General features: G+C 41.9%; 1 protein-coding gene and 1 pseudogene across 1 annotated transcript in view; one reads left to right on the top strand and one right to left on the bottom strand.

Annotated features, from left to right (window-relative positions):
- Positions 1–3,759: 3,759 nt before the first annotated feature.
- The window catches only part of tgfbr1b (transforming growth factor, beta receptor 1 b), a 54,811-nt gene continuing 41,514 nt past the window's right edge, over positions 3,760–17,056 (bottom strand). Inside the window, exon 9 of the mRNA XM_068343613.1 lies at positions 3,760–10,911. Within this exon, the coding sequence (XP_068199714.1) occupies positions 10,786–10,911 (126 nt within the window). The 3' untranslated portion in view covers positions 3,760–10,785. The remainder of the gene's footprint in view (positions 10,912–17,056) is intronic.
- On the top strand, positions 13,425–15,611 carry LOC137614089 (uncharacterized; annotated as a pseudogene).

The following is a 17,056-nucleotide window of genomic DNA, read 5'->3' on the forward strand; positions in this document are numbered from 1 at the left end:
AGTATTATGATTAGACTGCTGTCCCAGCAGACCTACCACGGTGATGTGCAGCCCTACTCTTTGTCCTCACTTCAGCTAAATATCCACATATGTGTTGAAATGCAGTGAGGTGGAGGCGTTGACAGGATGTGGGATCAGAAGAGCAGAGGGTCCACCTCCTGACGACAACAGCAGACTACTGCTGTTTAAACAGCAATCAGGTTTTATAAAGAACGACAGAAGACGATCACAGTGTTCATCTATGACGACCTCAGCTGCTAATTACGTCTTGATGTCATCGCCATACTTGGTGCTCAGACTGGGAGGACTGGAGTCTGAGCTTCACTTCAGATCGTTTCAATAAAAAAACAGCCCAGAGCTACCAAATCCACAGGAACCCGTGTCTCCCTTCTGGTAGCTGAGCCGTCGTACAGCTAATCATGTTGTTCAAAACTACAAACACAAAAATACCTGGAAGTCATTTTGTAATTCTCTACAATTTATTCAAAATAGAACCCCACACTTTCCTTATTTCCTGCTTTTGTCATCGTGTGTACCCCATTAGACCGTTGCTATAACCAGCCTGAGAGCTACGCGAACCAGTTGATCGTAGTTAACATCACAGCCTGTTCCCTTTAGCCTGTTCTCACTCCGAAACATTAGAGTCTATTCTGTAGGTACTAGTTTCCATTTTAACACTGATGGTAGGAGGAACCTGAAAATTCAAGTTCAGTTCAAAAGATATGAACTTATGACTTAAGAACATTCTTTGTTACGAACAAGCACGTGTCCTACAGTTCCACTTTCTGCCACAACCCCACCTGAGCAGCACCACCCAGCTCCAATACTCGTGTCCTCCTCTTGTTGTTTGTGGTCTCTGTTAGCATCTCAGAGCGTCAGGCATCGCACCTCGGATACTTTTCTGTTTGTCATGGGTGATAAAGCAAAGGCTGGCGCTAGTGGTATCGACAAAAAGCTCAAGGCAAGTGATGATAGTGGTAGTGACAGAACTCCACCTTTGCTCTAAACCAGTTGTTCTCAACCTTTTTTGGCGCCATGAACCGGTTTATTCATTCATTCATTGTCACAACCGCTACATCAGCTGGTTGCGAGGAGCTGGAGCCTATTCCAGCTGGCTTAGGGCGTAAGGCGGGGGAAACTCCGGGCGCGACACCGGTAATGCGTCTTGTATTAAACTGGTTTTTTTTTTGTCTTTGAAGTTGTTAGTTCTTCTGTCTCCTCATTGGCTCTTCTATCCTGGGAAGACAAACTTTCCGAAGACATTTGTTTTTTGTTGGTTTTTCTAGCTCGGGAGTTTCAATTTAGTAGTAATGTATTACCTGCAGGAGCGCCCCCTTTTAGAAGGTAGTCATGTGACCGAGGCAAGCATCTCAACAAGCGTCAAGAGTGACTCAGATAGATGTGGAGGAGAGAATCCACTCATTTCAAAGAAAACATCATTCAGAATCAAGTAAAAAAATTCAACAGAAATAACGTAAGCTCTGGATTCTTCTTGTGTAGATCGATACCGATTGACCCACGGACTGGTACCGGTCCACGACCCGCGGTTTGCAGTCTAAAGTTACATTATGGTAATACAGTATTTTATTACATCCTGCTTCAAAGCGGTGATGTATTGTCAGTGTTCGTCCGTTCTTTTGTCCGTTCTTTTGTCCACCAAATATCTTCACAGCTGTTGCAGATAGATGAAACAAAAAGCACAAAAGGGATGAGAATTAGATGATGATCTTGACCTTGAGAAAACTAGGTCAAGGTCAAATTTCAACTTTTGCATACTCAGGAACCGGATAAGATAGAAAGACGAGGGAGAAGGCCACTGTAAGACCATAGATCAAGGCTAATACTTTGATCTACCTTTGCACTAGTTTTGATCTATAGTCAAAGCTAGTGCATAGCTTTGACCTACACTGAAAGGTCAAAGCTATGCACTTGTCAGGCACTACGTTCAGGGTAGCCTGACCTACCCTTCAGGGGATGTTGCAGTCTCTGACTGCCTTGGCTTTTGTTTTATGTGTTGTTTTTATGTGCTGTAATTGTTCCTGGTTAGAGTTAAGAAGTTTTTTAGTATTTAGAATAGTAATGACATTTAAATGACCTCAAATGGAGGTAATAGATTTAAAATGTAAAGGTCCTATATTATGCTTTTTTTAAATTCATGTCATTCAGCTGCCAGATGTTCAACTGGACTGTATTTGAAATGTCTTGCCCCAAAGTGATCCGTGGTCCTCAATATCTTTGATTGAATATGGTTAAAATCACTTCCACTCTGAAATGCTCAATGTTAGTGGGCGTGTCTGCGAGCTCTGTCACCACCCCCCTACCCCCTCTGAGCTCCTTCTATCAACACGTCCCTGCCCCCTCGCGTTCATGTGTGTTTTGTTTACGTGTGCCATGTGAACGTACGCGCTTTAGCATCGGATCGATCAGAATAGTCTGATCCATCCGATGCTAGCAAAGTAACTTTGATACGCAGTAACTTTACGTTGCAAAATTACTGCTACGAGTAACAAAGTTACTGATACACAAAGTATCGTAGCAGTAACTTTGCTGTTACGTATTTCGCTCTTGTTCTCGTGTTTTGCACTCATGTTTTTAATGATATATCGGTTGATTTTTCGGTGCTAACCATGGAGTTGCTTTCTCAGTGGCTTATCGTGTAAACACAACGAGACTGGCTGGTGAGTTAATTAAAGCTGTTTTTTTCCGAGAACCGTTATAAACAATGAGAGATAATAAGGGAGCAAAGCTAACGCAAACTAATGAAACGGGATTTTACCAGTAAGACCAAGTTTTTCTCTTGTATTCTCGTGTGTGTGTGTGTGTGTGTGTGTGTGTGTGTATACATGCAGCTCTCCAATCACTTAGAAAAGCTAAAGCTGCTTTTATTAACCAAAAAAAGAAAATTGTTCTGAATTAGTAATTAATGTGTAACTGGTTTATTTGGGGATAGCCTTACGTGGGCAGACATACACACACCAACACACCTGACTGAAGCAGAGCTAACTAGTTAGCCAAATGCTAGCTGACTTCAACAGTTTGTGAGGAACTTTCAGTGTGTAGCTCTGAGCCAGGTTGTTACTACACACCGCTAAATAGCTGGAACGAACCCCCCCTTGGGGATGACCACACCCATATCTGGGTGGAAAATCAAATATGACTCAGGATAGGTCAATTTACTTTATCAATCATTCAATTTGTTATGTCACAAATTCAACTGTTACAAATCCGAGCAAAATCTGCTGTAGATTTTTCATTTTTTAATAAATCCGTTGATGCAGGAAGCGTCTGTTTTCAAGATTTTAGGATTTAGTTGGGTTAGAGTGAACCACTATGTGTGTGTAGAGACCTGAAAAAATGTGTTTTTCATAATAGGATAAAGATGTACAAACAATTCAGCTTACGAACAACCTCTGGGAACCAATGTGTTTGTGGGTGGAGGAATACCTGTCCATCTATAATTTCTAAGTATTGTTGGTCGTTATATTTCTTGTGTGGAGACAGTAAAGCAGCTTTGGTCCGAAATGAACGTTAAGCGTTTATGCTAGTTCTGTAAGTTAGTATTTTTAAAATGATATTTGTCATTGATATATTGTTGACAGAACAGTGCATGCATGATACTGGAGGGCTGATTAGTCAGTCTGAAGTGCAAAGGGTACTGGTGCACCATTGGTGCACCAGTGAAGTTCATTCTAAAAGTGAGGGTGAGGATGACCTGAGAGCAGTAAACGCCACAGAGCAGACCAACACGTCATGTAGTGAAACTTTGTTTCTTTATTCACACCATTTTCTACTCCAGCTATGTTAGAAGTTAACATACATGTCAATCCTCTAGTTCCTATGCTGAACTCTCATTCATATGTACACACTATATAAAAAGTCAAGATAATATATTTAGAAATCCAACAGGGTCATGGGGTGAGGAGGGGTCGACAGCCGCTGAGGGGTCCCTCCCCTCACATCCAGCCTCCTCCACCTCCACCTTGACTTATTTTTTCTTTTCATTCAACAAAAGAACATACTGAACAAGGCATTTGTAACCAGAGCTGAAAGGGGGCTTGGACATCTGTAAAGCGCTTTGAATGTACAGCTCACATAGAACACAACCGACAGGTCAAATACGGAGCATGGTAGAAGAGGAACAGCATACTGCTTCGGAACAACACAAACACCTTACAATGCCATCTGACAAAAAAAGTACCGATGACAAGAAAAAATCATTCTCCTCAACAGTTTTAAACATTTCATAGAAATAAAAGAGAAAGATAAATTGCGAACTTGGAGTAAACAAATTGAGAATATATTTACAGTGAGGTAAAACACATTGGTCTTTAAAAGGAGGTATTTTCTTTTTGATTAAGTGACCATTTTAACATGTTAATTATGCTTTTTAAGATACTTCTCAGCTTTTGCATGGCATCAAAAAAGCAGACATCGATGCAGACACAATCACATGCAGTCTTGTCATTTGAGGTGAAAAGTGAAAGACGTCTTGTCAAACTTAGGCACCAAATAAAACATGATAAAGCTTTCTGCTACCCTTGTTGCCACCAAAGGCCTCACTGCAGCATCGAACCAGAGGAAAAATGTTCAGTCGGAACCTTTTAGTGACCCAAACTCCTCACGTCAACCTTCACGCAGTCGCGACAGGTCTCTGAGATGATGGAAGGCAACTGTGAAGGGAGAATGTGATAATCCGTTGACCCCTCGACACGTTCCTAATCACAGTGTGTGGATCATGCTAGCATAGATAGGTGATTCAACCTGTGTGATCCAAGGGACTGAGCAGGCAGATCAGAATTTGCCCAGACTTTGCATAACGAGAGAAGGACAGATAGAAACAGACTCAAGTGGCGGATGTTTACATCCTCACAAAGCTGCTGCCAAGAACTTTAGGCTGAGTTACGCAGGTTGTGCTCACATTGTTTGGACCGATACATTCACAGCTGTGGGAAAGTCTCAGTGCGCGGTTTGACGCGATTGAGTTGCTGGCATAGTTCCTGTTTCCTGCCTGTTTTAGCCCTCCATCTATGCATATGGAGCAGAGAAAATGCCTTGAGTTGTACCTTTCTTGGCGTAAAAAAGAATGGCACCAAAAGGCTGCATATTAGACCAGACCTAACCAACCTAATAGAATCTAATTTATCGGGTTTGAGTCACAAAATGGTTCGGCCACATCGCCGCTCTCACAACTTTCAACTGGCCAGTTTCAGCCGTTTGAAACTGAGCTAAAGAATTAAAAGAAGGTTGCAATCTCAACAGGAGGTGCACCTGGTAACAGAATGTTAAAAGATGGTGAGTCACCAAAGCCAAGAGCTCACAGACGACAGACAAGTAGAATTTACTGGTTTCGATCCTTTAAAGAACAGGAAAATCTTTATGACCCACAGACCGACATATTAAAAAAGAAAACGGGCGTCAGTAGCTCGGTCCACTACGCCTTGAGCTTCCCAAACAGACTAGCTTGTACGGCATGAAGTACAACCACGCTGAGAGTAGAGCTGCTAAATATGGCTCTCATCAGAGGTGGCCTGAGCAGACCATTATCAAGAGGTGACAAAGGTGACAACAGGCGCGGGGTTTAGTGTCACGTTCCAGCTTCAACACTGAGACTTGTGGGACAATTCCGACATGTTTTGTCCAAAACGCAGTCTGTTGTTTTTTAGGGGGAACCTCTCCAGCGGTACCCATTTCCAAAAACTACAGCGTTACACAACACGACGGCACCGCTGGGAGAAGACTATCACTTAACTGGTGTCCATCCATAACACGTTTGCAAACACTATTCCCTTAACATGTTTACGAAAGATGAAGGGTCAATTACCAGGTCAGGTGACTGCCCACCCCAGCACAACGAATCTTCTCAACTTCATTCCTCAAGGTGTCAGAGACTCCAGCAACGCTGCAGCTTCAATGAGCAACCCTCAATGTGAATGTGGAGGCATGAGATTTAGTGTGTGAGCAACCTTAGAGTGTCTCCTCATGGAGCTGAACGTCCTCAAAGACGCCCTTTGAGAACACTCTCCTGACGTGGAGTCAGCCATCGTCTCAGTCTATCTGAGGATAGCAGCTCCATGACGCGTCGGCTGCTACAGCATAAAACACACACTTCTGAACGACCAGTCTGTGACTGGGTTTGCGTTATGAGTGATGAAGGCACCAGGCTTTGAGAATGAGAAACAAAAAAGACAAACTCTCCGGTTCAGTTAGTGAACTGCCCCAACAATGTTCAAAAGCGTGTTAATGTCTGTCCAGCTGATTTGAGTCCAACATCGCCCAGCATTGACATCCGAGCTCTGAGACAGATGAATGGGCAGAGCTGGACGTCGGTTCATTCCCGTTGGTGTGGAGCTGTGAGTAGCAGGTAGCAGGTTTGGTTCTTTGTAGCTAGGAGACGTCTTTTTAGGTCAATCAGAACACAGAGCGACAAGATAAGGCAAGAAAGAATCAAGGACAGAAAGACGGCTCTAAAGATCCCAAGAGAGAACAGTTGGATGCAAGAACTGAAGGCCTTTACACACTCAAGTCATCTTGGGTTTCAAGAACAGAAAATACAAGGCTGCTGGTGGTTAAGACAGAATGATATTTGTCTTACAAGAGGCATACCAGAGGTTGCTAATGTCCCAGAGAATGACACAGCTAATGAACTACATGTGTTTGACAGTCTCAATCCCATCCAAAGGCCCAGCAGGGCCAGCCAGGTGTCACTTAAAGGGGCATTGAGATTTGGACCATTTTTTACACATCTAACATTAAATTCAGCATAGTCTGTGACCCTTTATGTCTCCCACATAGCAGCAATATCCACGTCTTCAAATATCAGGATCGCTCTTCTTTTGTTTACTCCAAAACATATTTACAAGGCTTTTCTGCCACTGTGGACCACTCTGTACAAATTAAAAAATACTTCATTCACAAGAACAACAGTGGAACTGTATGGTTGAGTACATCACAAATTGTCCGCTATTCATCAAACTTGTTTTCGAAACAAAGGACAGCAAACATGGAATTAAGCCTGTAGCAACTGATTATGTAATGTTTATGAAAATGGATTTGTCACATTTAAAATGTTTTGTAAAGTTTCTGCTGAAACTGTAAAGTTATTCTATTTGTGAAATTCGCTCACGTCAGTCCTCAGAAATCTACCAGCTCGTATGAATTCGCAGACGAGCAGTTTGAATGCTATGTGTTGAACAACAGAGACTGTTTGCCGTTGCTTCCAGACGTCTGAACTTGACTTTACTCTGGACACGCCGGCTTTCATCAGGAACATAAAGTGGAGGCCGTCAGCGGCCGTTTCTGAGTCACCAGATGGGAAAAACAAACGGTTTGCTTCAGTTAGACCTGGAGCAGTCTTTTTTTTTGACATTGGCAAGACATTTCATGAACCAGGAACAGTCAATAAACATTACAGCCAGCTAACAAGCAGCAGCTCCACTTCCTCTGAGCAGAACTACTGTCACATCATCTGGGGAGTAAAGTCACATTTTGTGGAGGTGCCGTTTGGATATCTTCACACAGTATTTTCCACACTATCAGGCGCACCTAAATCCTTTAACTTCCTCAAAAACTGACAGTGCGCCTTATAATCCAGTGCGCCTTATACATGAAAAGCGTTTTAGGTCATTAATTTAAGATGGGCCTTGTAGTCCAGTGCGCCTTATAGTGCAGTAAATACTGTCATCAAAATAATTTATCTGTTACATGATCAGTTGCTATGAGGAGATCAAGGTTTTTCCCTCAAGAACAAGCACCATTCAATTTATCAGTACCTCAAAATCATAATCCTTCGTTGGCTCTTGTTAATCTTAAAGTGGAGAAAAATCTTACAAGTGAGAAGACGCTCCTCTGAGCTCGATGGATTGGCCACGAGGTTTTCAACTGATGGCCGCTGCAGGCTTCTGATCGAACCGAACCCTGCGTCAAAACTCATCAGTGAACAGCAAAACTACAGCAGATCGACTGGTGGCTGACAGCAGCTCTCCAACACGCCTCAGAGAAGATTACCACCTAAATGATGAAGGTCTGGGTTCAGGTCAAAGCGACATGGCACGCGGATATTCTGAGGATAGTTACATCCAACTGTAGCTCTCACCTCAAGAACAAGCAGCAGCATCAATACATTACGTATCCATGATAAAAGCGATGGAGACAGACGGACTGACGGACATCCTACGCCACACATGTAAACCCTGCAGTGGTTCTGAAGTGCACTTATTGCTGAACAATGAACACTGTTTGAAAGTCGTTTGGAGCGAATCACTGGATTTGTTTCTGTCGGCCTCTGCAGACACGTTTGCGTGTAAAATGAACCAAATCACAGCGATTCTCTTCCTGCTGTGTGAACAGAGGACAAGCAGATCTGTAACAATAAATCAAACAGGGATTAAATGTGTGGCAATTTTGGCAACACGACAAATACTTGATGGAAACACACTATTAAATCAGGTGCTACATATATATTTTCATTTAGATCGAATAATTATATGATATTTATGTATATCATTAAAAAATACAAACAAAATTTAACACCAATAATAATAAGAGTGGCTCCTGACTCTTATGTGTTGGTCCCTTAAGGCTTGCTAAACTCATCTATTTTACGTTTGTTTTTTGTTTTTTTCATCTTTTTTCTTTAATGTACATTCTAGTAGAAAAAGACCTTGCCACTACAAAAGAAAAGAGTACACCACCTGGAAACCTATGGCTTAGTAGATATCTGCTGGACATATTTAAATGAAAGTACCTCATTTTTGTTGATTATCCTACGGAGCGCTGCGGCGCTGTCAGCGGCACACATTTAAAATGAACACAAATCAGAAATCCAAGGGTTTTACACTTATAGGGAAACGAAAAACCGACGCTTACAAAGTCTTTGTGTCTCTTTTTTTTTTTTTTTTTTTCGAAAGCTGCTGAGAGCGTTTGTGGCATCATGTTCTCCAATGAAACAGTTTGAGGTGCTGGAGCTCAGTTCCCAGGAGGACGAAGCAGTCGGATGAGTCGTAGCTGAGGTGGTCGGCTGTTTGACGAAATGGCACCAGAGAGTCGGCCGGGTTGCGGGTGTGGCGAGGCGCAGCGTGTGCCCCCTTCTGTTCCATACGTATGTCTTGGGTGTGCATAGTACGAGCTTGCTCAGGTGTCGCCGTCGTCCGACACACTCGGAGCTGCGTACACACTCTCAACGGCAGCCGACATGAGAGGAGTTGGGTTTTTAAAGCACTGGCACTTCCCGGTAACAGCTGGCTTGAAAGGCATGGTGGCAGCTGAGTGTCGTTGTTCTTGCTGTTTGTGGTTTAGCAGAGCAGAGTATAGAAAATAGACTCGTTTATCTATTGTATATTGCATATGTTGCAGCATGTTCATGAATGAGGTCATCATGTCCAGTTTAGTTTTGCAAAAAAAAAGAAAAGAAGAAGATCCCCTGCCACCAGAACGTAAAATCAGAAAACACAATAACTTAAAGTGACCGGTCCAACACGGAGGGAGACGCGGAAACACGACAGTAACAGACCGAACAACAGGTGCAAAACGGTGGCAGAGATGGCACAACGTACCGCCCCATGAGGGGAGGGGTGGGGCAACAGACCACACCATCATCTGGACCCGGGTCTCAGTGATACTATAACACGGTTCTAGAGTAGGGCTGCAAGCCGCCTCACGTCACCACAGCAGGAAGTACTTCAGGCGACGGGAGGAAACGTCCTCAACAAAGAGTTTGACAAACAAAACATGTCACCACCACTTCAATCACAAGAGGTGAAATGTTTCACTTTGAAATCATTGGACTCAACTCAAGGCGTGAATTTTTTAAGAGCGGTCTTAGATCCTGAAAATGTAAATCTGGTCTTCAGAGACTGTCCAGACAGAACCACAACTTTGCTTGAATCATGAAAATCACTTTCTAAACCTGCCTCCACCTTTCTGACGAGTTGCTGCGCATCCTTTAATTCAGAAAACTTCTTCTTTGAAACAACACAAATTAAGTGGAAATTCAATTTCTACATCTGCTAAAGGAGTTTTCTCCTTCAGATCGTTTGTTCGGTGACGTCTGAGCAGACCTAAGCTGACATCAACACGTTGGGGCTGCTGCTGTGTGTAATGTCACATCCATCATCATTTGAATATAATCCACTGGTTATATTATCATCTAAAGACGTACGTGAGGAACTTGCAGCCCTACTCAAGAATAGCTTCACTCAGATGAAACATTAATCTACAGATAACGGGGTGATGATGGAGATGAGAGGCCCCAGAATGATCTACTGCGTTTGGTTACCCTGAAGGGGTCTGAGCTCGGGTGTGATGGGACACGGAAGCAGGACTTGCATGTAAACCAGGTGCCCTGATGGGTCTTTCAGAAACTTCATGCAGCGAATATCATGAGAGAAGATGGAAGGTAATGAGCGGAGGCTTCCTGTAATGTCTCTTCTATTCAGGCACAACCATCTCTCATCTGTCCGTCCTCTGTCTCACCCGTCCGTCCATCCATCCCGTGTGTTTGTCGGCCCAGCGCCACACATTCACACACGCCTCCTCGGGTTCAGGTGAACGACTCGTCTCGTCAACCATCAGAATGAGATATAAAAAAAGCACGAGGGGAAATAAGTCTTCACTTCCCAGTAAACTGAGGGGTGAAACATAAAAATGCTGCGCTGCTGCTGATATGGATGCCAGTCAGAGGTGTGTGTGTGTGTGTGTGTGTGTGTGTGTGTGTGTGTGTGTGTGTGTGTGTGTGTGTGTGTGTGTGTGTGTGTGTGTGTGTGTGTGTGTGTCTGAGTTTGGTGGTTTCTACATCTTGATTCCCTCCTGTTGGCTGAGTTGAGACAAGGTTTTCTTGATTCGGAGGGCGGTGAGCCGGGCAGCGCTGTTGGCATACCAACACTCTCTCATTATCTTCGCCATCACCCGCAGTGCCTGTGGAGGAGAGACGACAGGAGGTCAGCTGACCTCATTAGAACACCAGTGATGACATCACAGGAAACACAAGCTGCTCTGGAGACGCTACAGCTTCCACAGGCTTTGAGACAGTCAAGAGTGTGTGTGCATATATGTATAAACATATATATGTATGTGTATACAGTGCACATTGCGCATTAAACCTCTCGACACGTCCCTTTCTGTTGGATTAGTCTGTTTTATTTCCATTAAGTCTCTCAGGTAATTCAACCAATAGTTAACATCAAATATCAAAACATTAACATTAAGTTCAGTGGTCAAAAAAATATTAATGCTTCCAGGCAGAAACCTGAGCCCAAAATACAGTTTCGTACTTACACCTGAGCACCAATTATCCCCAGGAGACCCAACAACACATCATTTGTCTCCTGCAGGAGGACGACCCCGTCAATAATGAATAAAACACGAACTAACAGGTAGTGACAGAGTTTTCTCATCAGTGCTCCTCACACCATCTGAACGGCTTTGGGTTTGTGAAATAATGCTTCAGTCATGCCATCGCTCAGTAAATTACATTTATGATCAAGAAAATATGATGGAAGAGAGTCCTGGCTTGACTTCAGTTTGACCTTTATGTGACTTCAGTTTGACCTTTATGATAAAGCGTGAACACTGTGATTGAAGTCAGACTCAAACATTTAGTCTGTGTGTTGTTAAACACACATTAAACCTGACTGCTCTGCTCTATGATCTGTTTGCTCTGAGTATATCAGCGTTCTCGTTTGCGTGCGTCCTTGTGTCTTCAACGCACATTTTTTGACAGAGACGCACAATCGTCAGACAGTGTGTGTTCCTGTGACGCAGGCTTTAAAAGCACTTCATTCAACACAAATATTCAGTTTTTCCATTTCTGCACGTAAATTTCAAACCTGGAAATCCCTATTATGTTTTGATCACGTGTGAGTTTCTCCTCAGGAGACTCACCTGTGTGATTCTACCTGATTAAAATCGACCAATCAGCAACAGGTCTGCTGGTTTTAACGCTGCAGTGAGAGAGGAGTTAGTTAGACCCTCCAGAGAACAAGAAGAGTCCTGTTGGGTTTGTCTGTCTGTTAAAACGCTTTGGAACGTCTGTTGGTGGGATTAAGAGATAGACTAATAAAGGGTGATTGATTATCACCAAGCCTCTGAAAAAGAAAAGAAAAGTTTGAGAAAAACCATGTGACAATGAGAGTCTTCTTTAATAAAAAACGATCAAAAGTTAATAAAGAAAAAGAGACAGATATTACTACAGATGTTACTACAGATGTTACTGCAGATAATATTACAGATATTTCACAGATATTTCTACAGATGTTACTACAGATATTACTGCAGATAATATTACAGATATTTCACAGATATTACTACATATATTACTACAGATATTACTAAATGTGTGTGACGGTTCTGTCAGCTTGGTTCAGTGTCCACAGGAGAAAATATGAATTAAAGACAAAGAAAACTATTGAGAGAAAAGAAAACGTGAAAAAACAAAAAAACAAACTCTTACATCTTCCTTTATTTCTAAAACTGTTTTTTAACTACCAGGCTTTAACATTTTGATCAATCTAATATATATTTTTATTCTTTTTTATTTTTAAATAGTTGTGATGTCGTTATTAATAAAATCATTTAAATTAACAGTCTGTTTAGTGTTTACATTGTTATATTGACAAAAACTCAATCCTTGCGTCGCTTCTACCATATATTCTGTTGTTACTTTTGGGATGCATAAACATCATGTTGGGATGCACTAATTTTTCCTGAAGCGCATCCCAGGGATGCACTACTTTCTGGAGGTAACATGATCTCTGGTATATAAATTAAATGATGATAAAAAATTCCAGTGGAAAATGCTCCAAAACAAAAGAGTTGGTCTCTGGTGCCCCCTGGAGGGCCACATGGGCCCTCAGTCTGGACGTGTTCCTGTGGAGTTGATCCTAATTCTTTGGCTGTATACAGCATCTGGTCTGAGTGACTCAACACATCATGGAGCGTCTCGGTTTCTCACTACGTCTGTCTGGAGAGACGCTCGGGCTCCATCTATGGAACTTCCTGTCGTGCAGTCACAACATTCCAGTCCCATCATTCATCGGGTGGATTACTGCCGAGTCTGCACCGGAGCAATCTGCAACGCACTCTTCAGTCTAACACGGTCTGCTTCAGCAGCTGAAGCTGATTTCTTATTTAAAAGCTTTTCAGCCACATTATTCATTTTCATTATGATTATTACTTAACTGGTGAGGTAACTAAAAAACGCACACACTGACACTCGAGAACCGGAGACTGGTGTTGAAATTTATCAATAATTTTTGACGACGTTTAATAACACATGCTCACATGGGAACGTTTCAGTTGTCAGTGCCAATTTGTACAACAGAGGGAAACAGGCCAGAGCTGACACACACACACACACACACACACACACACACACACACACACACACACACACACACACACACACACACACACACACACACACACACACACACACACACACACACACACACACACACACACACACACACACACACACACACACACAGGTCTGACTGCTCTACACACTACTTGATACATAAAAAGTGGACAACAGGTATTAAAATGTAGAGAAGATGTGGGAATCAATGCTGTTTCACTAAAGATCTCTTAAAAATTAATAACTTCTATAAATATGTTTCATGTCAACTTTTTAATCATTACTGCAAATATTTGTATATGCATTATAGAAATAACATAATTTTTTCAGTACCTGTAGTATCAGAATCACATCAGTACACAAACTTACACTTCTGTGTTCCGAGTTATCGCTTCAATGTTTTAGCTTTGAGTTGAAAAATCCAAATCCAAGTTATGAGTAGATAAAAGTCAGGAAAAAGGCAGAAATCAGTGAAGATTAAGTGAATGTGAAACTATTTTTTAAAATTGCAGCAATAAACCGGATAAACCGGAACCTTCACAAGGTATCGAGTAAGTTAAGTTATTCAGCAACAGTTTACAACAAACTACAGCAACCAAACAAAAGAACTCCAATCTACTCCACCATGACTAAAACACAGGGGTGTTTTTTTGGGACCTGGAATACATAAATGGCATTTAAATTAAATGAATTGAGCGAGATTAATTTGATATGTGTGCAGGTTGTGTCACAAGTTCAGTCATGAAACAAATCACACTTGTAAGTGAAAATACTGCCGTATACGCTTTGGAACACTCACAACACAAACACATCACCAAGCTGGCCTACGCTGCCCTTGATGAGTAGTTGTGCTTTTTAACATTGAGATTGCTGTTTTTTTATCCACTGTTAAAACGTGTTGTACAGTAATTCCTCCAGACGTGAGCTGCTCCGCATACAAGTTTATTAAGATACGAGCCGTCAATCTGTCCGTATTTATGTTACGTATAAATTGTGTTCAGGACACCACCGCTACATACGACATCAGTGAGACCGTATCTCGTTCTTTACCACGTGTTAGTGGATGGGTACAACATCAGCGAGACCGTATCTAGTTCTTTACCACGTGTTGGTGGATGGATACAACATCAGTGAGACCGTATCTCGTTCTTTACCACGTGTTGGTGGATTGATACACCATCAGTGAGACCGTATCTCGTTCTTTACTGCATGTTGATAATTGGCGGACTTCTTGGGGAAAACCCGGTCTCATCAGGAGAGACGGCATACATCTCACTTGGAATGGCGCTGCTCTCCTGTCAAAAAATCTGACCAAGTTTATTTCTGCCCCAAAACCATGACCCAGAGTTGAGACCGGGATGCAGAGTCGCAGTCTTAAACAAGTCTCTGCACTCCTAGATCAGTCACCCACTGTACCTTCACCCACTGTAATGTTACCCACTGTAATGTTACCCACTACACTTTCACCTACTGTATTGTCACCCACTGTACACACCATTGAGACTGTCTGTCCCTCGACCATTTAAAGTTAATTCATGCAAATTCAAGTCATTTCAAGTCCAGGAAAGCAAAGCTGGACACCCAAATTTACCAGGACTTCAACAGCTCCGGAGTACAAAACAATAAAATGTGGTCTCCTAAATATTAGATCTCTGTCTTCAAAAGCTGTTTTAATCAATGACATTATAGCAGATTATCAAATAGATTTATTCTGTTTAACGGAAACCTGGCTAAGTGAGGATGAGTATTTTTCCCTAAATGAAGCTACTCCTCCGAGTCATCTAAATTATCAGATCCCTCGAGTCTCAGGCAGAGGTGGTGGAGTTGCATCAATTTTTAATTCCTTGCTAGAATTGAGCCCTAAACCAAAAATTATCTTTAATTCATTTGAAAGTCTTAGTCTGAGCCTATCCCAATCCAGAAACTTCTTCAGCCCCTATTATTTGTCATCATCTATTGTCCTCCTGGTCCATACAGTGACTTTCTTTCCTAATTTGCCGATTTCTTAACTAGTTTAATTCTTAAAACTGATGAGGTCATAATTGTTGGTGATTTCAATATTCACGTGGATGACAGTAATGATGGCCTCAGTAGGGCATTTATGTCATTACTAGACTCCATAGGCTTTAGTCAGTGTGTACAGGAACCTACCCACCAGTTCGAGCATACTCTGGACTTAGTCTTGATTTATGGGATTGAAATTGAGGAGTTGGTCATCTTTCCTCGTAATCCTATCCTTTCTGACCACTGCCCGATAACTTTTGACATTCGGCTATTGTGTAATTCTCTTCCTGCAAAAAATGTTTGTACTAGAAACTTATCAGATTATATTATTTCTAAATTCATTTTCTAAATTCATACTTCAGACTCTCTGCGAAAAACCTTAGATTTAAATGATCCACCAAAAAATAAGACTATAAAACAGGGGATGCGAGCTCCCTGGTTTAATTCTGACACCCACCAATTAAAGCAAGAATCCCGACAACTTGAGAGGAAATGGCGTTCTACTAAATTAGAAGAATACCGCACTGCGTGGCATGATGGTTTACATAAATACAGGAAGGCACTTCGTTCCGCTACAGCAGCCTATTATTCATCATTAATCGAGGACAATAGAAACAATCACAGATTCTTGTTCAGTACTGTATCCAGACTGACAAAGAACCACAGTGCATTTGTGCCTAGTTTTCCATCAAGTCTCCACAGCAATGATTTTATGAATTTCTTCAACAATAAGATCCTGCTCATCAGAGACAAAATTAATGGTGTCCTATCCTCAAACTCTGGTCCTTCTTTAGGTCACTTAGAAAACACACAGCTGACTCCTGAACCCTTTGGTTCTATGGAGGTCTTTTCTCCAGTACAGATTAGTCAGCTGATTAAAATAATCTCCTCAGCTAAACCATCCTCCTGTCTGTTAGATCCAATTCCAACTAAACTCATCAAAGAAGCCCTACCTTTACTTGGCAACCACTTCCTTAATGTAATTAACATGTCTTTATCTACTGGATATGTACCACGGTCCTTTAAAGTAGCTGTAATTAAGCCACTTCTCAAAAAACCTAACCTGGACCCTACTGTTCTAAATAATTATCGACCCATCTCAAATCTCCCGGTTTTATCTAAGATCTTGGAGAAAATAGTCGCTAATCAGTTTTGTGATTTCCTTAAATCCAACAGTTTATTCGAGAATTTCCAGTCAGGTTTCAGGGAACATCATAGTACAGAAACAGCACTTGTCAAGGTTAGCAACGACCTTCTAACCGCTTCAGACAGAGGACTTGTTTCTATACTGGTTCTCTTGGACCTCAGTGCGGCGTTTGACACAATTGACCACAATATTCTTCTGGCACGACTGGACCAAACAATTGGTATTAAGGGATCAGCACTGATGTGGTTTAAGTCCTATTTAACTGACCGTTCCCAGTTTGTTCACGTTAATAACAACTCCTCTCAGTCAACACTTAGTTATGGAGTTCCTCAAGGCTCGGTTCTTGGTCCAATACTGTTTATCTTGTACATGCTTCCTCTGGGTAATTTGATAAGGAAACACTCCATCAACTTCCATTGTTATGCCGATGATACGCAATTATATCTCTCGATTAAACCTGACGAAGTCAGCCAGTTGTGCAAATTACAGGCGTGTATCAAAGGGATTAAAGATTGGATGACCAATAACTTTTTGCATCTCAATTCTGATAAAAC

Source organism: Antennarius striatus, chromosome 20 (assembly GCF_040054535.1).
Source record: "Antennarius striatus isolate MH-2024 chromosome 20, ASM4005453v1, whole genome shotgun sequence".
In the NCBI taxonomy this organism is placed as follows: domain Eukaryota; kingdom Metazoa; phylum Chordata; class Actinopteri; order Lophiiformes; family Antennariidae; genus Antennarius; species Antennarius striatus.